The sequence below is a fragment of the Sturnus vulgaris genome, chromosome Z (genome assembly GCF_052056855.1).
Source record: "Sturnus vulgaris isolate bStuVul1 chromosome Z, bStuVul1.hap1, whole genome shotgun sequence".
Lineage (NCBI taxonomy): Eukaryota > Metazoa > Chordata > Aves > Passeriformes > Sturnidae > Sturnus > Sturnus vulgaris.
Window position 1 is genome coordinate 80,656,262 of NC_142283.1, and position 24,514 is coordinate 80,680,775.

The following is a 24,514-nucleotide window of genomic DNA, read 5'->3' on the forward strand; positions in this document are numbered from 1 at the left end:
GATGAAAGATAATTTGCTTACTGCCCTGACATCACCACCTAAGCATGGGGCAAGCCAATCCACAGGTTATTTTTATATAACTCTGTGAGGCATTTCCAGAGCAAATAAAGTTCAGTGGGCAGGGCAGTGACCCGGCTGTCTGGTTCCAGAGCTTTTCAGCCCCCTCAAGGCTCGTCATCAGTGTGTGGAGGTCTGTGGGTCAGGGCACAGCTCCATCGGATGTGCCCCAGGCACACAGGACGTGGGGTTTGTTCTCTGCTGGCCAGTTCCTCTCCCACAGGCTGGCTCTGGCTCATCCCTTTGCGTTGCACAGCCTTCAGAGCTGCTCTCAGTCCTCTCAAAGGGTCACAGGGCCCACTGTGGGCACGGCTGACCTGCAGCAGGTGAGTCACACGTGTAACTCCATTAATCAAACAGCCCAGCTGAGCCTCGGTGGCACCAGTGGTCTCCTCAAACTCCCCAAGGCAGATGGGGCACCTCTGCATGGGTGGCACTCAGTGCACACCATGGTACAGGTCAAACCTGGAGTCTGAAGGCCAGATTTAAGGACAGAGCTCACTGGACCACCTCCCTGGTGCATGCTGAGACACTGAGGCAGGTGGGTTTCTCAGGATGCTTCAGAACACCCCTGGCACTGCAGGTGCAGCTGCCGTGGAGGCTCCTGCCGTGCCCAAATCTGGCCTCTAGGCGAGTGTGGTCCAGAGAAATTCCTCCCACTGGGAAGATGCTCTTCCCACTGTGTCAGAGGAGTTAGTATCACTCCCCTCCTTTTGCAGAATATGTACAAATCACCTCCTTTTGCAAAGTTTGGCCCAACCTAGGTCTGCAAATAGAGCAAAATTATTCCCACTGTGGAAATGTTGGTGGTGCCTTCTGCATCCATCCCGCATTCCATCCCCCTCTCCCATCCTTCATGGGGGTACCTCAAAGTCTGCACAAGCTTTTCTGTGACTGCAGAAGGGGGGACCACAGATCCTTTTCTTTTGCAAGGATCTTGTTCAGCTGCAAAGGTGGGGCAGCGTTCATTGATGTGCCTGCATCACCCACCGAGTGGCACAGGATGAAAAAAGGAGGGTGATGTGTGGTGGAATCCTTTCCTGCCCAGCTCCCATCCCAGGCCGGATGAGTTTGGTTTGGTTTACTGGTTGATGTATGGAATTTCCAGGGGGTTGGTGGGTTTGATGGTTTGGCGATTTTTTACAGAAAATTGCTTTTTTGAAAGAAAATGTTGTAGAGACAGTTTTCTTTCTTGCAAGGGTGCAGAGTAGGGCATGTTTGAAGCAGGGGCAGGAAGGAGCAGAGTTTCCTGCAGTGGTTTTTATTCTTCCCCAGTAATCTGGGACTGCAGAGCCTGTGCAGTTATCCCAAGCTGCTAGGAATTTCACAGCATGCCCCAGGGATCCCAAAATACAGCACAGCTCCCCAGGTGAGTGTGGAGCTTCCAGGTCCAGGCAGGACAGGAGGTGCTGGAGGGCATCCAGGCTTTGAGAGGCAGGATGGGTTGGGGGCTAGAGCTGGCTTGGATGCTGCATGAGATGCAGGAGACAGTGCCAGGAAGTGGAGAAGAATTAAGGAAAAGCTCCAGGGTTCAAGGGAAACTTTCTGTGCACTGTATGGGTGGATGGGGCTTATGAGGGGCATGGGATGTTCTTGCCTGGGTTTTTAATTTCTCCTTAATCCAGATAGAATGTCTTTTTGACCTTTTTTTTTTTTTTTTTTTTTGCATTAAAATTCAATTCAAAACTCCAGAACAAGTAATCGGGTAACATTGGGGTGATAACCTGAGCTGGCAAATAACTCCTCCATCACTTCCCAGGGAAGGACTGGTTAATGAAAGGATGAACTCTGCAAACTCCCCCAGAGAGTCTGGGGAGACCCAACAGGATTTGGCTGCAGGTTGACTTCGAAGTCGCAGACACAGTTGGGCAACTGACTTATGGAAATGGGTGTAGAGAGGAATTAGTCATCACTGTTTGGTTAATAAATGCCTCGGCTATTTTACAAGTCTTTTTTCCTGCATATGCAAATACATATTTTATTTTTCCTTTTGTAATGAAACATATAAATAGCTCCTGCCTTGGATCTTCTGTGCATACAGTTGTGTCATGAAAATCATCATCGTGCTTTTGCCTGGCTTTCTTTAGCAGCTGCTTCACGTAGCTTTGTTCTTAAAGGAAGATCTCTTGTGTGTTGTCCAGGGCAAGAGAGCAAACTTTGGTGCCGTGGCTTTTATATCTCCCTAGCTTTGCAGAGAGCAGCTGCAGGTCAGAGTATTTGCAGCAGTGAAGCCCTTTGTCTCAGGCAGCAGGAATAAACTGAGATGAAAAAGATAGAAGTTAATTTATTTAGTTACTGGATCTCAAAGGTTGTGCAACCTGCACTGGGAGCACACGGTGTGGAGACCAAACTCGTCCTCTTCTTCAGTATTCCCCTGCTTAGTGTCTACTAAATTTTAGTGCCAAGGAGAGGTCACTATGGAGACAAACAAGCGAAGTCGCGTGGGATGTCATGCAAGAACCTCTGCAACATCTCTTAGAGCCCAGGAAAACCTTCTTGACTCCGAGCACCATGCACTCCTTTGTGCCATCCTCTAGAAGGGTTTTTATTTGCTTTCCTGTGTTGCCTTGTGCTCTTTGCCATGTGTTTCCATCACATACATCCCTTTCCATACCCTGCCTTTCAAACCCCTTCTTTCTCCCCAGCTGGAGGTCTGATGGAGAGGCAGCTCTCCCTCTGTGTGCTTCCTCCTGATGCTGATCCATAAATCACGTCACTGGGATAATCCTTAGTCATAGCAACCATCAGTTCAGGTGCAGGGTGACCTTTTAATGCCAAGCCCAGGCTGCCCTGATCTTCTGGTCGGGCAGGGAGCCAGTCTGCCATTATTTTGTGAGACGCCAGAGAGCAGCCAGACCATTAGGATGCTGCTGGCCAGACACTGGGTCTGCTGAAGGTACTGGAATGAATGGGCTGGACAGGTCAACCTGGACCACCAAGCCCAGCATGGCCACCAGCATTTCCTCTGCATTTTACTTAACCTCCCTGTTGCTGCTTTTATTCAGTCCTGGTGGTGCTGGCTTCTTCCCTCCTCACCAAGAAGTCGAGCCACCCAAACCCAACTCAGTGGTGCATATGGAGAAGTGACCCCGTGTCTGTCAGGGGGGACAGTGGGGCACAGAGGACAGACACCATCTCTGGTGCAAGCTGTGGTAGTTATTGCAGGAGTTGGTGATATTTCTGCAGTTGCTGCTTTCTGGTGGCTTTGCTCTGTTGAAATTTCAGCAGCCACTCTGTGTGCATTGAGTAATCTCCCCACTGTTACTAAAGAGTCAGTCTGTCTGTCTGTCCTCCCCCCACCCCGAGTTTCAGTTTCCTCCTAATTCCCCCTCTCGACAGCCGTTGCCTCTGCCGTGGTCGTGCAGCGTTGCTGATGCATTCTCTTGTCTCTGTGCCTCTTGCAGAAGGATTTCTCCATGCGGGAGGAGCTGCAGCAGCGGGACGTGGAGCGCTGGCTGGGGTTCATCACCTTCCTCTGCGAGGTCTTTGGCACCATGAGGAGCAGCACCGGGGAGCCCTTCCGAGTCCTCGTCTGCCCCATCTATACCTGCCTCAGGGAGGTAAATGCCTTCCCACTTTGTCCTTCCCCACCAGGGGGACAAGCAGTTGTGAAACTGTGTGGAGATTCCCATGGTCCATGGAAGGGCTCTGGCTGCCCTATCCCGGGAAGTGCCCAAGGCCAGGCTGGATGGGGCTTGGAGAAACCTGGGATTGTGGAAGGTGTCCCTGCCCACAGCAGAATGTTAGAACTAGATGAAGGATTTTTGAGCCCTTCGAACCCAAACCATTCTGGGATTCCATCTTTGTTTTATAATCCCTAGAGGTTTGCTCTGCCAACATATCACAAATCAAAAGTACCTACATCTGCAGGGATGCTTGGCTCTTCCTGCATATTTTCTTTCTGCTCATTAAAGCACAATAATTAAATAATTAAAGCACAAACTCCCTTTGTTCAGCAGTTAGAAAGGACCAACAGTTGGAATGGCAAACCAAGTGCTGGAGTTTGCAAATCCCAATGTTGTGAAAATCCCCCCCGAAGCAGCTTAAACAGCTTCTTGAAGCAGGTGAAGCCACCTGAATAGATGAGACAGACTGAGGGGAGGAAGGAGGGAGAGAAAGGAAGTCCCTAATGCCCTTAGACCCAACTCAGTGCATCAGAAACCCAGCCCTGTCACCAGGGTTGGGGATTTTTCAGAACCTGATCTCCTGATGAGCTCATTGTCCAGCTGCCCATGGCTCAGAGTGGTGGCAGAAACTTTGGTGACTACATAGAGAAAAGACAGCTCAAGTGCTAAGAGGAGGAGAGGGCTTCCCTCCATCCTGTTTTAAAGACGATTTTATCTCCTGCTGGTGCCTGTAGAAGACTTTCTCAGAAAAACCCGCCTCGTTGCCCAGGGTTGGAGCTGTGAATCTCAAATTGTCAGTGGTGCTTCTGTCAGACCATAAATAACTCGCTGTAAAATAAGTTCTCTGCTAGACCTCAGGCAAGGGAAGGATAAAGAAAGTGCTGGTGATGACTTTTTTTACACGCATGGGAAGTTTCCTCTGAATGCAAACACACCATAAACATTTTGTCTGGGTGGTAGTACTGTGGGCAGAGCTCACAGATGGTGACTGGAGTGGTGAGGAGTGCAGGCCTCATGATGAGGCAGACATACCCAGAGGAGGAGATGGGAGAGGCACGCTAAGAATAGCCCAACTTCCCCAAAATCTCTGCCCACGGAGGTATGTGTCACCTTCTGGGGAAGATCTTGACGTCTAGCAAAGCCCCCGTGCCCATCCGCTTCCCATCGTAATCGTGACACAACACAGCCCTGATTCTGCCAGAGTTTCTCCCTGCCCACTCCTGTCTGCCCTCGCCGTGCTGTCACTGTCCCTCTTGTCACCTTTCTACTCTGTGGGGACATGGTGGTGAGCTAGAGGTGTGCAGAAGGACGTGAATTTCGTATATCAAGGATATTTTTTGCTACAGGGCAGCTCCATAAAAAGATTCACTAATTATATCAAGATGTCATGCGTAAATTTGCTCTTAAAAATACATCTCTGTTCCTTAGCAGGACAGGTCTGTCCCTGTGGTGTTGTTTGTCACAGATGACTTTACTAGATGATCTTTAATAGTGAGATGATCTTTAGGTCCCTTCCAATCCAATCTGGTCTGTGATTCTAAGAAGACTCTTAGCTTAGCTGACATGGGTGAGCCTGACTCCTCTGTCTCCCCTGCCCAAAATGCTTGCTCTGTCCACGGTGCTTTGACCTTGATTCAGGCCATCCCTGGCTCTAGTGTAGGTTTTCATCCTGCCGCCTGTTTTTGTCATTGCCAATGACAAAAGGGGGTGTTACCATGGCCTATAAAGTTTGGGACTCCCACATGCCTCAGGACAGGTTCACAAGGTGTAGTAGCATATACCATGGGTTTTTTCCCCTTCTGCTCATCAGAACATCCCTACGTAGAGTCTCAGCCCTTCACCCCTAACTCCTTTCATATTGAGTATTCCCCAGCAATCTCCCTCTGTGCTGCCCACAGTCCTGCATAGCTCCTTCTGCCTTCATCCACCCATCCTTAGACCATAAATCATTAGCAGAGGCAAGATAACATCTTTCCCTCTGCCTGTCCTTTCAGCTCTCTTGCTTTTTAGTTTCTCTTTTAATTTTTTTTCCTTTTTCCCTTTTCCTTGATAGCTCTGGCAAACTCAGCCAAAGGTCAGCAAGGCAATGAGCAAGAGGAAGGGGAAAATTGCCTGATGACTGAGGCAGAAATGTCTCTTCCCTTCCCCCTGCAAAACTTCCTCTCTCCAGCTCCTTTCCCCCCAGATAAAAGCTTATTCACACCATCATTAGCTGGGTGGGAGTGAGGGTGGCCATGAGGACATCAGTGCTAGGTGGGGAGGAGCTGGGGATATGCCTGGGGCACTGAGTGACAGTGCCTGTGCTATTTATCGACCAGTGTGGATGGGTTGGCTTTGTGGGCTGGGAAGAAAAAAAAAAATAAGAAAAGACCATTTCAGGATTTCAGGTGAGGCTGGAGTGGTAAATGCTGGGTTTGCTGGCTGATTGACCCAGCACCTGTCTCTGTACTCAGGGAAGCACACAGGCCCCTGTGTCAGACAAGGCAGTGGGTGTTTAACCATGGCTAAGGAAATTTGGGTCAGAGCTGCCACCTCACCCAGGCAGCCTTTTGGGAACCAAAGGAGTGGCTGTGCCCCTTGGCTCAAGCACAGTCCATAGCAAATCCTCATCCCACGGGGCTCTGTTACATCCTTCTCCATCACTTGAGTTTGTAATCAGGAGGGGGGGAAGAAAGGGTCTGCCAACACATCTGACACTGTGATGGCATCTCCTAGGAGCAGAATCCCTACCAAATGAAAAAGGTTTAATTTTCGTAACTGTTTTGAGAGTTTTGGGGTGAGGTTTGTGCAGGCTGAGAGTGTGTCCTCACAGTGAGGTCTAGTGAGGTGAGCATTGGAATTTTAGGCAAAGAGAGGATTTGCAAGGGAAGTAAAAGGTGGGTCCAGCTCTCGTTGAAATGGTTTAATGGAGCACAGTGTGTTTGGATGGTGGTTTGGACAAAAACATGTTTGTCTGCTTGGAGCAGTCCATATTTTAGGCTGGAGAAGGGCAATGGATACCCAAGGTCGTCCCAAAGATCAGACCTGTAGACAACTGGAGAAAGGAGAGCCCTTTGCAGATGACAACATGAGGACTGTTGCAGCCCTGAGATCTGGGAAGCCTGGGAAAAGAATAACAAAGCAGAGATGTTAAATAGAAATAAAAGCGCTTTCCTCCTATTCTTCCCTCAGAGCTTCGGGGAATCGAGGGCGAGCTGGAAGAGGGCATTGTTCCTGGGATAAAGGCTTTCCCCAGGGATGGTGGTGCTGCAGCCAGGGCACTGTGGGTTTGACCTTTGCCTGCTTCCAGACCTGACTGTTGTCTCTTGGGACCAGTGGTGGCATCGAGCAGGACCACATTCTTCCATGAGCCTTTTTTCTGCTGAAAATACTTTTAGCAATATTAGGAAGTTGTCCTGTCTCCTGTGCATGATGGTCTTAAGCAAGAGTGATGTCCCACTCTCTCCTTCCAGCCCTATAAGCCTTCTTGACTCTGGCCTCACTTTATTTCACAAAACCACTCACAATTTGTCCCTGAGCAGCTCCTTCCAGGATGGTGAGAAGTGATCATGCTGTCATCTTTCCTGCTCCAAAGCCTCTGCCCCATGTCCAAACACCAAGGGCCATGCTGAGCCGTGCTCCAACAATGCTCCAACAATGCTCCAACAACGCCCAAACCAACTAAAACCAGGAGAAGAACCAAGAGACTTTGGTTCTTGCAGCCTGGCCGTATTTCTTCTTTTCTGTGGCCTTGGGCAGTCAGCAAAATGAGGAAAATGGGTGGTTAAGGCAATGGAGCAGCAAATGTCAGTTGAACCATCAGAGCCCTGTGCACAGTGCAAGAAGGGCCCTGTGGCTACTGAAGATGTAGAGATAATAAATAATATTATTTGCAATCTATTGTTCACTGATTGTCACCACTTTTGCCTTCCCTAGCTCTTCCCCAAGCACAGTTGGAGCTGGCTGTCCCTCATCCAGCTCTGTGCTCCCATGTCAGTGTCTGAGTCAGCAGAGTGGCCATGGGCCACCCCAGCTCAGTGCCCTCCCAGTTTCATCCCCTGATGCTGCTGGGGATGGAGGAACATTAGGACTGGATCCTGAGGGGCCCAGCCCAGTTCTAGGTGACATCTGAAGTTTGCAGGGAAGGAGGGATCACAGCCAGTGTGGCTGTTGATGAGTGCTCTTGGGAGGTTTGCCTGCTCTGGTGTCTGTCTCATCCTCAGTGGATATTGTTGGGACACCCACTCCCCCTGGGGCTGGGAGTTGCCACCTCCCTGCCAGCCCCCTGCCAGGAGCAGCCACTTCCAGCCCAGGTGGTTGGTGCCAAGTGCTGCTTTGGATGCATTTGTTTGTTCTTACAATGCCATTTAACAGCCAGGTAACCTGAGCAATTGTCTATGGCAGCAGAGCAGGGAGGTGGAAAAACTGGCTCGAGAGACTCAGGCTCAAGGTGATGCCATGTGGCAGTAATGCCACTCTGGTCCCTCGAGGCACCTCACCAGCTGGTGTCCCACAGGGACAGGCAGCACAGGGAGGGCTCTGTCCCCTCTCACACCCCATAATAACTCTATCCTACCCCTTACCCTTGTCCCTGTGCTCTTCTCCTGCATAGGGATGATCTTTTGTTGAAAGTTTCATGTTTCCTCTTGACGTCTTGGTTCACTCTGCTGAGGTCCCTCTCACTGGCAGCTCCTTGAATACATTTCAGTACATCCCAAACTTGCTGTCAAACTTCCAGACTTCACAAGGTTGCACTCCTCACCTCCTCCAGGTCACGGATAAGGATGCTAAATAGGACAGGTCCTGGGATAACAACTTGGTAGTTGTTACCATTTAGTTGTTACCTTTAGGCAGAGATTGGGTTGGAACCCAATGGCTACAACCCTCTGAGCCCAACCATCCAACCCGTTTTTTTTACCCATCTGGTAGTCCTGGCTTGGATACAAAGGGACTGGATATCAGGGATGACAGGGAACTGCCTTGGCACCGTTCCACTCTAAGCCTCGGACAGGGCAGTTGGGGCAGATTCAGAGCAAACCCCAGGAAGCAGATCATCACAGAAAGACTAAATAAACTGCAAAACTCTTTCGTGCAGGGGGCTGCAGGACCGATTCGTGGAGATCCCTGCACCTTGAGGGGGTTATTGCTTCTGAGGCTGGCTGTGTACCCCAGGGATATCCCCTCAAGAGGGATGCAGTCATTGGCCTGACCCAAGACAGATGATTTTAGGGTCTTAATACCAACCCTGGGGACCGAGGGCAGCTCCCAGGCGCTGTGAATCAGCAGGGATCAGACCCAGCAGGCTGGCAGCAGGCAGGACAGTTGCTTCTCTGCAGGAGTTGTCTCCTACCTCCAGTCTGGTTGGCAGAGACAGTCCCATTTCAGCATCGTTTAAAATCTTGGCACGCTCCCATCGCTTCCCTGCCTTGGTACACGCTGCTAACTGAAAGCCTCGGGGTGGTGGTGCAGGGAGGATAAATACTCCCTGTCTAATTGCCTTCCCCCCACGTCTGAGTCTGCGGTGCAGCGTGTAGACGGGTATCCACTCCCCTCCCTTCTCTTAGTGCCTGTTATCTCCTGGGGCCATGCTGCGTAATTTAGCAAAATATTCTAACACGGTAATTAACGTCTGAACTTCAAGAGGGCACTGCCTTTTCACTGTCTCCTTCAGAGGAAGAAAAAGGAAAACCTTCCCGGCTGCAGTCGGATGAGCGAGGAGGGTGGTGCTCTTTGGAAAAGAAAATTGTATCTTTTAACGTGGGTTGTGTTGGGTTTTGTTAATCACTCTCACTTTTTAAAAAGCATCAGCCTTTTGAGTTGAAAAAAGGGTGTTTGACAGTGTAATGAGATGCTAGGATTTTTTATATTACTCGCCGAGTCAGAGAATGAAACAGAATTTTTGCTTTATCAAATGAGCAAAGGTATCTAGGGGGTTGGATCTTGACCCCACACCACACTTCCACTCAGAAAGCTCCAGGAGGCCAGATCTGAACAGAGAATATATGTCTTTTATGAAGGGGTCTTACATGCTCATAGAAGTTCCCTTCTTGTCCCCCCTGTCTGGTTCCACAAAAAATCAAAGATTTGGTCTCCAGTCCAGTGGGACTGGGACAAACTGGGAAGTGTTTTGTCTGGGGAAGGGATGGAGGAGGAATGAGGGCTGTGGACATGGGAGGGAAGGGATTTCAGAGGAGTGAAAAAGAGGGACTGAGGGTCTGGGACTCTCAGTGGAGAGGAAGGAGAAATGAGGAGAACAAGTGGGGAATTGTCTTGAGAGTCCGGGAGATGTGGGTTAAAGACATGAGAGATCTGGGAGGAAGGTCTGGGATTTGGAGCAAGTGGGGCATGTGGATATAAAGGGGATATGGACTTCCAGAGCCATGGCAGGAGGCAGAGTGCAGGAGCAGAGTCTGCAAAGATCAAGGGTGGGTGCCTGTCTGTAGGACCACGCAGGGCAGGGGTGGATGTCCCTGTAACCTCCGTGCCTGCCATACATACAAAATAATTAACCATCCAAAAAAGCTCCCACACCACCAGACCCCCATAGCTGTGCTGGCAAAAACACTCCTATGAATGCAGCTTGTTTGGGAAACAACAGATTTCCTTCAATCCTGGTCATTTTGATCAAAGGTGGAGGAGGTCAGGCGTTATTTGGGAGCAGATGAGGACAGGCCAAACCGAGGAGGGCTGCCCAGTGCCTGTAAGCCCAACTGCCCTGCTGAGTATTTTATGTGCAGGAGCTTATTCTTGGAAAGCCACAGGACTCGTTTAGTCTCAGCACTAAAACCGTGATGTTGTATCTTAAATAGGGGAGGAAAAATGCCACCCTCGTTTCTCTGGGACCCGTGGAGAAGGCAGAGGAAGCAATTTGTGCAGATAAAGAAGTGAAGTCAGATACCATCTCACAGGATGGTCCCTCCTCCTCGCGTGGCTTTGTTTTTCTCCCTCGCCCTCCGTACCAGGCATTGTTAGTTCCCAAAAACCCTTTCAATGGGATGTAAACACAACTATTTGCGTCTGCCCTGCGCGCTCGCAGAGCCAGGAAAGCGCAGAGCCTCCGGCCAGCCAGGGTGGAGCCCGCTGCAATCAAGCACCATGGTCTCGCCACTGTTTCTTTCCATGTTTTGTGTTTCCCCGGGACCCTTGGGATGAGATCACATCCTCCTCTCCCAGGGTTATTATGTCTTCGGACGGGCAGGATGAAGCCAGTCGTCTGGGTGGCTTGAACTCCCTGTGCACCCAGACTGGGTGGCTCTGGTTGTCTGTCCTGCTCACCTTCAGGTCCTGGAGGTCCACCTCCAGCCAGGGGATGTGTAACCACCAGGCTACTGTTGGATTGCAGCGTCTGGGTTGATGAGTGACCAAATTTTCTTCATCATTGTCTCCAGTAATTGCCTCTTAATGGTTTCCATCTTCGCAGGAATTTCTTCTGCCGTTCCAGATCCAGGGAGAGAGAGTGTCGTGTTTCATGGTTTCTCTTGTCTTACAGTGGAAAAGAGTAGGAGGAGTTTCCCACGGCTGGGTACAGGATTTTGTTCCTCTGACCTTAATTCAATTTGCTGTTAAGTATCTCTGAGTTCCTCAGGAGCCTGACAAGAAGGATAACCAACATTTTGGTTTACTCAACGCAATAAACAAACTAATCTCTTCTTACCATCCTCCCAGGGAGTCCTGGTTGTGTAATAGGAGAACAGAAGTCTCCTCCTGAGCTGAGAGGAGCACTTCAATGTAAAGGAGTTGGTGCCACCAAAACCCATATAGGTTGTCCAAAGTATGTTAGAGAAAGTGTCTGCTATGGACATGGCTCTGATGCAGCCGTGCAGGGACAAGCAGTTCAGCACAGAACTCCTTGCCCCCTGTGCCACTTCGTCTGGGCAGCTGCTCGTGGGATCAGCAGTGGCCTGTGCTGATGGCCTCTTCCCAATGGAGCAGCAGGAGCTGCGGTCAGACATGCTCACCCAGGCAGAGACCACAACATCCCAGTCAGGCAACTGGGAGGAGGGTTCCCTCCATGAGACACACGATCTGGTGGCACCTTGTGTGTATTCTGTACTCTAGAAGGCTTCCCAGATCCCCAGAGAGGTGTGAGCAGAAGGGAGTGGGGAGAGAAGCACCATTGCTAGTGGAAGCAGCTGGACACAGTCTGCCTTTCCCAGCTGAGCTGTGTTTTTAAATCCCAACCAATCACATGGAGCAAGTTTTTCAAGCATGGCAGAGCCTGTGCCTCGTGCAGAGATGAGCACAAGCAGCTCCATAAGGGAAAGGTTTTCTCCAAAATTCTGTTTGGGCAATCTCAGCATTAAGTGGGTGAGCAGAAAAGATTTCACTTATGCCTGTGAGCTTCTAGAAGTCTGTTTCCATGTGCTCACTTGTTTCTTCTCCAGAAAAAGTCGGTCTCATCTGACTTCCCTCACTTCTGTGCCAGGGCCTCACCACCCTTATTGTAAACAAGTTCTTCCATCTATTTAGTCTGGATCTTTTTTAGATAAAAACTATCACCCCTTATCCTGTCACTACAGTCTCTACTAAAAGCTTAGTCCTTATCTTTCTCACAAGAAAGATGGAGAAAGATGGACTCCCTTCATAAAGGAGTCTCTGTGATGATCCCGACCGTAGAGCTGGAACAGATCCATCTCTCAGAAGGACCAAGGCCATTGTGGCCCTTCCCATGCCCTTTCTGGTTAAAAAACAGGACTGGGAAGCACCAACTCCCCCATACTTCCAGTTCAGTACGTCCACTCTGCTTAAGCTCCAGCACAAATAACTGATCTACCACTTCCTCACAGAAAAGTGTCTCCATTTTCCCCTGTGGCTTTGCTCCACACCAGCGAGCCGATTGCTGCACCTGGGCAATGCGTCCGCAGCGCTCCAGCTCCCCTGAGGTCATCCTCCACAGTCCCTGGGAGGGGGGAATACTGGGAAGGCACCTCCTCGTGACCCAGGTGCGGATGGAAAGCATACCTGTGGGCAGCCTGAGGCCCGAGGCTGCCTGGGTGTCCGTGCGTGTTGCGTGAACCCGAGATGCCCGTCGGGGAGCCGGGGCGAGCGGCGCGTGGGCTGCGGTCAGCCCAGCTTTCCCTGGGTCTCACCCCAGCTTCTCCGTGGCTCTGGGTGGATATTTTCCAAGTTTCTTGAGCTTTCACACCGGAGTCATCACCCAAGCGTCATAAAACACTGCAATGCTTAAGGGGTGGTTAGTGGTCAGCATTGCTTATGTGTCATTTTGCAACGTACACAGTAATTAGCACTGCGCCTTGCAGGAGAGGTATCATTGCATCTGGAAAGGGTGATGTGTGCGTTGGGCTGCTCCCACCCCATCTCCTGGGGAGAATTGCTGAAGAACACAATTAAACCTGTGTGGTTTGGTGATAAGGGGTAGTGGGGCGGGTTCTCCTGTCCTCCTCATGGTGTGGGCACCCCTGAGAATACCAAGTAAGCACTTCAGCTTCTCAGCAGGCCAGGTGAGCTGCGAAAGCAGATAATAAACCCAAATGTTTGGGGTGAGTCCCATTGTCTTCACTTTTTGGTTTGCTCTTGGTGGTCTGCACACCATACAAATGCATCCATTGCTGTTCAGGAGAACCAAGCTGACTCTGTCCATGGTGAGGCACGGCTGCACTTTTAGGGCTCCTCTGGTCCTTCAGCCATGGCTGCATGTCCACCCCGTGTGGTTTATCTCTGCAGAGATGTGAAGAGAAGGATCTGGGGCCATGGAGGCCAGGGGAGATGGGTCCCAATAGCATGCCATGGATACCAGGTGTGCTCAAGAGACACCTTGCAAGGCACTGCAACTCTCCACAACACATAGCACTTCCAGGAGGAAGTGCTCTCCAGGAGGAGACCCTAAAACTTATTTTGGGTTGCTTATGCAAATAAATGGCACCCGGAGCCCACCTGGGCACACTGGCTCTGCAGAGGACCTTGCCCAGTGCTCGTGTCTTGGAGTGACATAAATTTGAAGGAGAAGGTGCCCGGTATCTCTCACCCGTCTGCAAGGCAGCGAGTCCAGCACCAGAAACAAAAGTGAGAAGCCTTTCGCAACTGAGGCTGGGTATTATATGACTGGCCGGGCAGATTCTGGCATGCAGCCTCCTCTCTTAGGAAATCAGGCAGACTCTTTGTCTGCTTTCCAGCAGGAACTGCTGCTTTCATTGCCCGGCTTCGCCCGATACAGGGGAAACCGGCTGGAGAGCAAAGGGAAGTTTTTCTCGCAGACAGCCCCAGCCTCCGGGGGATGATTACAGGTTAAACTGAGGAGCGCGTGAGTCCCAGCTCACCTGCCCTGCTGTCTGCCTCATGCTCCTCTTTCAGATCCCTCATCCACGTCCACCAGCTGGTTTGAGCCCTGTGGGAACCTGGTGGAGAGGGATGGGATGGTGCCCGTAGTGGGAGTTGGGCAGAGGCACACAGTGGGGAGGAGCGGCTATAAATAGTTAAATAAATAATAATTCCAATGTGGGAGTGCTAATTTAATAGGTATAGAGTGTTTACCTTAAAATATTTAAAGTAAATATGAATTAGATTGCAAACAGTGAATGCAATTGGCTGGGTGGTCACACGAGTGCCGGGACTGTAGGGCTGTGATTTCCCTGGAGCTCTTAAAACATTTTCACTATTTTTTCCTTGCAGCCCCGGTCAGGTCTGACTCAGGGGTCACAGAGCTTTGAGAAACACTGTGCTCTGGCTTAAGGAACCACCCCAGTGCTTTGAGTGCCTGGTGCTCACACAGAGCACCATCAGTGGGGATGAAATACCCTTTGAGAAATACATGCAAGTTGTCATTGATGGGCGAGGATATCCATGGTGGGACCCCAGGCAGCACAGTCCTTGTAGTCAGCAAGGTTCAGTGCCCATGCTAGGCTCCCTGATCTCCTCCTTTCATGCACGGGTCAGAAGCAGATAGTGCCTACAAACGTGATCAGCAGCATGCAGAGAAACAGCGACATTGTTCTGACCCTCCAGGCTTCAGTCCCTTCTGCTGATGCAAGTGGTTGACAGCCATCTGTGGCTATGGATGTGGACTCTGCTTCTCCAGAGCACCAGTAGATCTCTCTGCTGGGCTCTACCCTCCTGCATATGGATATTCCTGGGCTTGGTGGGCAAGCTGTGGGCCTCCCCAGCCTACATGTCTCACCTGTAGGCAGAGGCTCACCTGTAGTGCTTCAAACTGCTATCTCTTGGTACCCTGATGGAGCAGTGGAGCATGTGATACCTGAGTCAACCAGGTGATGCACATGGTGCCTTAGATGGATGGGTGATGGAGCACAAGGTGCCTCTGGAGCAGTGGAGCTTGTGGATCCTGCATGGATGAGGTGCAGTGCATGCTACCTGGATGGACAAGGTGGAGCACATGGTGTCTCCATAGACAAGGTGGAGCACATGGCACCCTGATGGACACACTGGAGCACACACGTTCTCTTTGTTCAGCCAAGTCACATCAGATGGTGTTCATGAGGGCAGAGTCAAGTTGGAGGGTGCCTGCCCAGGGCTCAGGTAGGATGTGTTCTCTGTTTCATCATAGGTAGGTGAGACTGTTCCTCATTAGCCAAGTATGTGAGCACTTGACAGGGACATGTTCATCCTCACAAACACCTTTTGAGGTAGGGAGGCATGTCCCAACCCTGTGTGTGTGGGAAGCTGGGGCTGGTGAAGTTACAGCCTTTCTATGACCACATATCCTGGGCTGGGAGCAGGATCACTGAGGAGACCATGGCAGAGGAAGGCTGGAGTAAGTCCTAACTCCACTTTCATGCTTTAGTTTTCATGTTACGTTCTTTAGTAAAGAACACCAAAGAAAAGAAAGGTGCTGTTGAAAGGTGTTGTCTGTTACTTTATTTGCAGCCCTGCTTCATGCTATGCTCATGAGCTAAATACCCCAGGAGGGAATATCTGGACTACTGCCTGTTTATATTTTTCCCTAACTGACTTTTTTTTTTCATTGTTCGCGTTAGGTTTAAAATAATCTCATGTTTTCTTGTGAAGAATCTGAACTGTTTGTGAGAACTTATCTCAGAGCACAGGGCTTAGGCATAATTAACATTTTCCAAACAACTTAGCAGAAAGATAAACTGGGGAGGGGGAGAAAAAAAACCGTTGTATGAATTGAAAATCCTGGCTGAAGCTTTGGCTAACAGGAGATAAAACCAATGGACAACGTGCTCATTGAGATACTACTAGCACCATCTTCAAAGAGAACAATCTACTGTCTCCCAAAAACAGAAGACAATGATAATGAGGGCAATGATAATTCCTTGTATTATCTCTTCTTTCCCCTATTTTCCAACCATTGTCGAGTTGGTAAACAGACAGACATTTATTTGTAGAGGAGAAGAAACATGGAAAAACAGGAGTGGGAAGGAGAGATGTTAAGGCCTAGAGTCACAATTCTGATTTTAACTAACACATGTGACGTTAGAGTAACATTTAGTTACAGTGAGCAGTTTTTATATGGGCAGTTTTAATCAGTTCAACTGCTTGTAAAAATTCTGCTAATGAATTTCAGATTGAAGCCAGTTTTCCCATTTTTTCTCCTTATTGCTCAGTGGTTACTGCACACAGGGATTAGCTCAGAGCCATCAGGACTTGTTCATCCCAAAGTGATGGGATGGAAGTGGCTATAGTGTCAGGTGTTGCCAATACCTGTAATTGTCATAAATATGGAAACAAAGAAAAATACCTATTTTTGGTCCTGTTTTGAGGGTCCTTGCTTGTGGTTTCAGTTTGTGGGGTGAGACATGCTGAGCTACTACACTTTGCCATTGTCAGGTGGAGCTGTTGACCCCCGTTGTACACCCTGAGTCTGAACCAAGAGAGATGAGCATCTTCCAGCACCTTCCTCTGCCACGTCCAACAATATTTTGGGTCTTTCCTGAAAGCTGCTCCTGCTTGCAAGCTCGTGTTTGTAACACAGAATTCATGGAGAGCAGAGCAAGGTTGGGGTTGGTGCACCTGAGTAGTTTTGTTGGCACCCCTTGCCCTTGCACCACTGTGTAACCAGCCTCGAAGGAGCTGTATTAATTGCAGTGAATTGGATGTAACTCAGGCAGTTTTGTGGCTGTCAGAAGTGTCCCCACAGGCATGGTGAGGTTCAGGAGTGGGTGGCAGAGCCCATCCTTTCCAAACAGCCACTCCTAGGTCTGTGCTGCTCCAGTCTTGTTGACTGACGGCTGCATTTATTCCCTGTGTGTGTGAAATGAGTGTTTTCTCACTGCCTGCCATGGGATAAAAGAAAAAGCAATGTAACCTAAACAAAATTTATTATGAAAGTTGTTAATCTAAATTTTACCCCATATTTTGTCACTGCTTACTTTAAATTTTTGTGTGGACAAAGCCAAGCTGGACAAAGACATAGAAGTCATAAGGGAGGAGGAGGAGGAAGAAGATCATGCATTTCTCACTGCTTGTTTCTTCTCTCTTTTGCAGTTGTTGCAATCTCAGGATGTGAAGGAAGATGCTGTGCTTTGCTGCTCCATGGAGGTAGGGAAGCACCTCTGCATCTGCCTTGCTCCTCATTGCTTTGCCCCTTCCATCCTTGCCCATGCATGTGTTAAGCATCTGGATGTTGGATGTTTCCAGACCCAACAGCTGTGCGGCCTTTGTGCATTTTGGAATGATCAAATGGTTTGGGTTGGAAGGGACCTTTCAAGGTCATTTAGCCCAACACCTGTGTGCAATGATCAGGAACTCTTTCCACTGTCCCAGGTGCTCTGGGCACCCTGTGCCAGGGCCTGCCAACCCTCCCAGCCAGCAATTCCTTCCCAAGATCCCATCCAGCCCTGCCCTCTGGCACTGGAAGCCATTGCCTGTGTGCTGTCCCTGCCTGCCTTGTCCCCAGTCCCTCTGCAGCTCTCCTGGAGCCCCTTCAGGCCCTGGCAGGGGCTCTGAGCTCTCCCTGGAGCCTTCTCTTGTGCAGCTGAGCAGCCCCAGCTGTGCCAGGCTGGCTCCAGAGCACAGGGGCTCCAGCCCTGCAGCATCTCTGTGGCTTCCTTTGGCCTCACTCCAGCAGGTCAGTGTTTTTCCTGGAGGACTCCAGAGCTGGATTCAGGACCCCAGCTGGAGTCTCAAAACAGTTTAGAGATAAGAGATGGCCCTTGAGACTGTCACTGGGTTCTTGATGCATGTAAATGGATGCAGGAAGTTTGGTAGCTGGGGTCCCATCACAAAATTATATCATCCTGGTTCCTTCAAATCTCACCCTCCATTACGTTTTTCAGCACAGAAACAGCTTGGAGCAAAAGTATGGGAGCAAAAGCTGCCCTGTGACTCGCTGTGCTCAGCAGCAGCTTTGCAGAGAAGCAAACGACTGGACATGGCACTCAGTGCTCTGGTCTGTTGACAAGGTGGTGATCAGTCACAAGTTGGACTTAGTGGCCTTGGAGCTCTCTTCCAACCTAATTGATTCTACGATTCTGTGAAATACAGCAGAGTTTTATCGGTTACTTTTTTGGGGAAGTGATGGGCCCATGGGGACAGATGCTTTTCTTGCAGAGAGCAGCTGAAGTTACAGCCTGAACAGTTAAAATTCAGCAAAGCAGATGAGGAGGCAGATTTGATTTTTTAGGTGAGGACTTTGGGGAGTTCTGCTCTGGGGACCCTCCCGTGGACTCATCACTGTCCACCCCAAACTTGGACCTTCTCTGTGGAACCACCTAGGGCTTGTGCTGCTCGATGGAGGCTCTTCAAGGAGTAATTGTTTTAGAAAGAGCCCTTGGCTGTCTTCAGCAAAGCAGCACGACAGGTATAAATGCAGATCTCGGCAGGGCAGGATTTGTTATGCACACAGGAGCGTTCTGCTTATTCCAGCTAATGACTGGGAGTCACTGGGAGCTCTGAATCAGCGAGTAAATGAAGGGCCAGGTAGAAGGCAGGAATACCACATCACAGCCTGCACTTTGTTTTGACAATAGCCTGATTTTTAGGTGGGATTTTTTTTTTTTTCCAAAAGCAATCTGTAGCTGCTACCTTTGAAGTCAGTGGGAGCTGAACCATTCACTCCTCCAGCAGCCTGGTGCGGATGCTTTTGAAAACCTCGCCCTTCGTGTTCAGCTCTTGGAGCCTGCTGCTGGGTGGTTTTGGTTTTCAAAAGCCGCAACGCCTTTAACCTTGCCTGCACCAGGCAGGGCAGAACCAAAGGGACGGGAGGTGTCTGTAGAAAGCCGGAGGGGTGTTTTGACATCATAGAATGATAGAATCCTAAACTGTCTCAAGCTAGAAGGATCAGTAATCCAAGGCTGACCCCTTCTTCTCCTGACAGCTGCAGAGCACTGGCCGGCTGCTGGAGGAGCAGCTGCCCGAGATGATGACGGAGCTGCTGGCGATAGCACGCGACAAGATGCTGTGTCCCTCCGAGTCCATGCTGACCAGGTCCCTGCTGCTGGAGGTCATCGAGCTGCACGCCAACAACTGGAACCCCCTGACGCCCACCATCACGCAGTACTACAACAAGACCATCCAAAAACTGACGGCTTGAGGGGCAGGGCGAGGCGGGGTGGTAAGGGATGAGAAGAAGACATGCGCCTTGACGGGACCCAGCAAGAGCTTTTCTGATTTAAATCCCCCAGCAGACCAAACCCCAGCATGCTCGAGAATACATTCGTGGGGTGGGGAGGGAGCAGCATGTTTCTTTTTCAGCCCTGTCGCCAAGTGCCACCCCTCCTCCCTGCCGTGATTTTGTTTTAGGGGTTTCTTTTTCTGAACTCATTGCTCAAGCAGCAGCAGCGCATCCCGCCGGGTTATTGTTTGGCTTTCGAAAGAAGACAGAGAATTTGGAAAAGGAGGAAAAAAAAAAAATAATCTAAGTGGGGGCTAGTATTGTTTTCACGCCGTCCTCCTGCCTTGCCCTGGCCAACTGGCAGGAGACAGCAGGCAGCAGATGTCTCGGGAGGACAAAGCCAGGCACACACTACACCAGACGCTCATAATTGATGGCTTTTGTCAAGCGGGGCTTGCGTTAGGTCCCCCCCTTCCTCCTCTTGTTTTCAACTTTCTGTGTGTTCCCCCACCTACCCACCACCCCTTCAGAGGCAGATTGGAGAGCGGGACGACTTTCTTATTTGCACTGGGTTTTCTTTTCCTCGAGCATTGGCAATTTCTTCTTATCTTATTGTATTGTTGGACGGACAGTTGTGAGCAGCTCGGGGATGGGGAGAGCAGCGCCTTCCCTCGAGCTGGGTAACGGTTTATGTGAAGATGCTGAAGCAGAAGGAGTGTTTTAAACGAGTCCTAAAGCCACTGCAGAAGTTACATAGCCACCGTCATCTTGCCAGTAACCTCCTCGGTGGACTGAGAAATGTGTCCTTTGAGCTGGGGGCTCTAAAAACAGGGGATTTTGTGGCTCTTGCTGTTCAAGTCGCCGTTATTCCTCAGCCACTATAATCATTTAACTTTTTTTTGTAATAATTTTTTTTTTTCCATTGAAGGAGTGCTTTATTGTTATTACTGTCATGGTTGTAATTATACATTTAAATCCAGGCCTGTTATAGTTGGGCCTAATAATGTACAGGGCAAGGGAGAAATGAAGGTTTGATGTTCTTTGGAGACTGGTAAAAAGAAGACAAGCAGCGCATAGCAAAAAAAAAAGGAAAAAAGAAGACAGAAAAATAGAAAAAGCCAAAAATAGAAGTTTTGAGCCTGGCTTCTGACTAGCTGAATATGCTATCCAGCGTTCCTAGGTGTGCAGTGTACAGGAGCAGCACTCAGTGTAAGCACTGTCCCACACTTGGTGTTAGTGTCACAGTGCCATCGAGGGATGCTAACATCTTCAGAGAGGCAGAATGTGTGCCCGGGGATCCCCAGATTGCTCCAGGAACCCCTCGTGGCTCCGTGCTGGAACATCCTGAGTGAGAGGACAGCTGTGGGGGACAGTGAGGAGGTGCCACCTGAAGGGTGAGAGGCTGGTCCGGGGCAACACCTGAACCATGAAAACACGGTGGGCTCCTTATTTGCTCATCCAGCAACACTTTGACTTAGGAAATTCCCTCCAGTGAAGCCTAGTGAGGGTGCAGGCTGCCCCATCCTGCCTGCAGGAGCCAAGGAAGGCGTGATGCTGTCAGCCCATCCTGGTTTCTTCTCACTGTTCGATTTATTCCTTTGATGATGAGAGAATTTATGCCACAAGGATGGCGCTCACGGACCCCAGACCAGGGGAGCTGGGCCTGAACTCAGCAGCTCAAACCCATTTTTCTAAGCAAAACGTTGCATTTATGGTGGCTTGTAGAGAAGAGAGATTTCACCCTGACCTCCTTGGATGTGCAGTATGTTCTTGGGTGCCTTATGAATGTGTTGGTCTGTCTGCGATGGGGAGGAAGCTTTTGCTGCAAAATTTAAAGGGCAGAAATTTTCAGCAGAAAATGCATTGCAGGGGGGTGAGAGTCGTGATGCTGCAGTTCAATACTGTATGAATTTTCGTCTGCTTGTCTGCTGATCCAGTTTTCATTCTGCACTTGGAGCAAGAGGAGCTGGAAACAGGAGCTTCAGTTTTCCTGCCTACCTAGAAAGCAGCAAAATGATTGCTGAGTTCACTAGAATTGTCTGGAAAAATTAACTTTTGCTTCACTTATTCGAGCCCAGGAGCTTCGCACAGTGACAGCGCCTTGCATTGGGTCAGCTTCGTTAGTAGCAATGTGATTTGATAGTATTAATGAGCAGATGAACTTCATTAAGACGGCAAAGCCCATCAGTATTACAAGGCTCAGGGCTGTGCCCATTGCTCTTTGTTTTTTCTGCTCCCTGAATTCTCAAGGAGTGGAGGAGAAGGGGATATAACACCTATCACAGAGCACTCAGGCAGAGTGTCAGTCTTCTGGGAGAAGGCCTGAAAAACAGTTTTGTCTTGTTTTTTTTCTTTCTTTTTTGGTTGTTTTGGTTTTTTTTAAGAACAGAAAAGTCCTATGAAGGGACAGCAACCTAATGGGTTGGGGTGCCGGGGATCCTGCTAGCAGTGATCCAGACTGCCACTCTGGCCCCTGCAGCTTCTCACTTCCCACAGAATTTTTTCTTGGGATGTAGTGAAAGAAGAAAAAAATAAAAGAAAAACGCAGATAATTGGGGATTTTGTTTCTAAAAACTTGAATTTTCACCCATCAGTGCATCAGAAGGCATGCAGAGTCAAAGTGTAAGCCACAGGGCAGTATTTCTCCTAAAGCATTTCCCTACCCCTACCTGCTGTGAGAGCTTATTCAGTTTTCTCACTGTGGGGCAATCCTGCAACCTCCACTGACCAGGCTTGGCCTATGACTTTCCCTTCCAACACTGGAAATGAAGAACTTTTATGTGGAATCTGTCGGTTTTTAATGTATTGCCATTTATCTCTGCTATTAGCATATGTTCATCCAGCCATTAACTGCTTTGATACATCAGTCACTCTGTGGATGTCCGAGAATCAAAATGTTGACCAAAAATGGGGGTTTTTTCCCCCAAAATTACATGCTGCCAGTGGTATCTTTCTGAAGTCCATCAGCAGGAATCCAGCAGGCACATGGCATCATTCACCAGGGTACCGTGTTGGGGAAAGAGGCACCACGAGGACGTTTGATGGGCAGGACGGGGAACAGCACTGGGGAATTTTGGGGGGTGAGAGCACCTGGAGATGCTGGAGTGTTTTTCTCTCTCTCTCTTTTGTTTGTTTTTTTTTGTTTGTTTTTTTTTTTTTTTTGGCTTACTTTACAAACGGTCGCCAAAGAGCGTAATTCTCCAATGTGCATTTTCAGGTGCAAAGCCACCGGGTGCATCTCCCCAGATCAGCCAGATTCCGTCTTTGCTGCTCAATAAAAGTATCTGTGTGGGGTTTTGCTGTGTTGTCCCCACACAGCTACATCAGCAAAGGGGAAAATAACCCCCTTGGGCCAAATGTGTGTGGGGCCAAACCTCAGGGGGGTGTGGAGGCGAGTGGCTGCAGCATCACCTCTGTGCCCATCTCCCTGGGATGCAGAGCAGGTTTGCTGACACCCTGACAAGCTCCCCAGCTTATTATTCACCTCGTTCCTGGTAAAAATCTTTCCAAACTGACGGAGTTTTGCTACACAGAAAGTGACTTGCCTGGTTCCCCCGTGAGGGATTCCACTGCTGTTCAGAGAAGTCTCTTGTATATGGAGGTGAAACAAAAATGGGGAGAAAAAAAAGGAAAAGTAAGTGATTTGCTTGGTTCCCCTCTTCCCCTGAAGGAGATTAATTAGTATCTATTCTTGGCATGATTGATGGCTTTGAAAGAAAACTTGTCAGAATAACTTATGATTTATTTTCGTGCTTATTTTTATAACACCCCTCACTTGGAAATATCTCAAAATCTTAAATATGATTTTTTTTTAATTTCCCTGCTGGGTATTTTATGGCTTTACACTAATTTTGCTCTTCTTGGTGGTAGCTATTAAGCAGTCCTGGTGATATTTTCAGTATTTTTCCAGATGAAATCATACTAAAGGTTGCAAAGTCCACTGTCAATAGCCAAGGGAGCTGCGGTGTCCTACAGAACACGGAGTTAATGCTAGAAATTATTTTTGTTTTTTTTTTTTAATGTATTTATTTGCATTTGAAAAAAGCAACATTTTTAATTTAATCATATTTGTTAAACTAAGCGCTTTAAAAAATTTTTAAAAATTAAAAAAAAAGGAAGTGGTTTTGGGGAGAGTAAAGACTAGATATTCATGCTTAGATAAATCACAAACTCATCGTTTTCAGCATTTCAGAGACTGTTAAAACAAGGGAGCTCATAACTCTTTGTGGCGATTCAGTCTTTGTTTATAGAACATCCAGACCCACTGTATGCTATAAAATGCATCATCTGAGTAATAAATGTTTAAAGCTTGACATTTCCCCATCTCTTTGTGGGCACGCGCTCTCGCTTCTCCTGCTCTGGGAGGGACCATCCTTTGGTTCAGGATGGAAGGAAAGGAATGTGTGGGTGGTGGGAGCAGAACATCCCTCGTGGTGGAAACGCAGCTCAGGAGGGCTCTGTGGGGGCCCCTCAGTGCTCCTGGCACATCCTGCTGCTCCTGCTCGGGGGCTTGGTCCCTCTCCCTGTCACTGCTCACAGGGGTGAGGGTGGAAGCTTTTGGGAATGGTGCAAAGGGCTCAGAGCTCCATGGAGGATGGATTGAGCCCATCCCCTGATCTGCCTCCCACTCCCCTGCTCCCCATCCTCTGCCCAAAGCCAATTTCACACCTCTTTGTGTCCTAGCTCAGCTGAGCCTGGGGTCTGTTAGAGGACCCCCTCTGATTTAATCACATGCATTCCACCCAGTGCTACAGCAACAAGGGCTCGCCAACCACTGCTGCCTGTTAAAAATGGTCTTTGAAAATGGTACTCAAGATGTTTATCAGAAAATCATAGAATATTCTGAGTTGGAAGTGACCCACAAGGACCATCAAGTCCAGCTCTTCAGTGAATGGCCCATACAGGGGTGAAGCAACAACCAGCACCATGCTCTGAACAGCTGAGCCTATCTCAGAAAAAACAGGTTTACTCCAAGGTCTCCTCTGGAAAACTCTTCTCAAGGTTTGCCCAAGACAATTAGGTTTTGGCTAACCGAAGTGCCTGCTCTTTTCCTGGCCTGAGGGAGGTAAAAACAGAGGGAAAAACAAGATGGAAGGTGAAACAAGGAGTGAAAACACCACCAGAATCCCACAGGGAGATCCATGTTGCTCCTCACACCTCTAATTCCCCACATTTCCCCCTCCCTTTCCCTCATCCCAGAGCATCTTCTCCCTCTCAAGCCAGGGGCTCACAGGACACAAATAAGCACCACAGTGTCCAAACTGCCCCGGGTCACCTCCTCCCCGAGCCAACGTGTTTGCTGCAGAGAGCAGGGCTTGGTGGGAAACTCCCTGCCTTGCGCATCATCACTGGAGCTGTCTTG

The 24,514-nt window shown here is 49.3% G+C and overlaps 1 protein-coding gene across 3 annotated transcripts in view; it reads left to right on the forward strand.

The window, feature by feature from the left end:
• The window catches only part of CTIF (cap binding complex dependent translation initiation factor), a 145,911-nt gene extending 122,446 nt beyond the window's left edge, over positions 1–23,465 (forward strand). For all 3 annotated transcript variants that reach the window (XM_088157315.1, XM_014894883.2, XM_014894885.2), the window contains exons 10-12: positions 3,462–3,617; positions 17,085–17,138; positions 18,916–23,465. In XM_088157315.1, the coding sequence (XP_088013441.1) occupies positions 3,462–3,617; positions 17,085–17,138; positions 18,916–19,131 (426 nt within the window). In that variant the 3' untranslated portion in view covers positions 19,132–23,465. The remainder of the gene's footprint in view (positions 1–3,461; positions 3,618–17,084; positions 17,139–18,915) is intronic.
• The last annotated feature ends 1,049 nt before the right edge of the window (positions 23,466–24,514 follow it).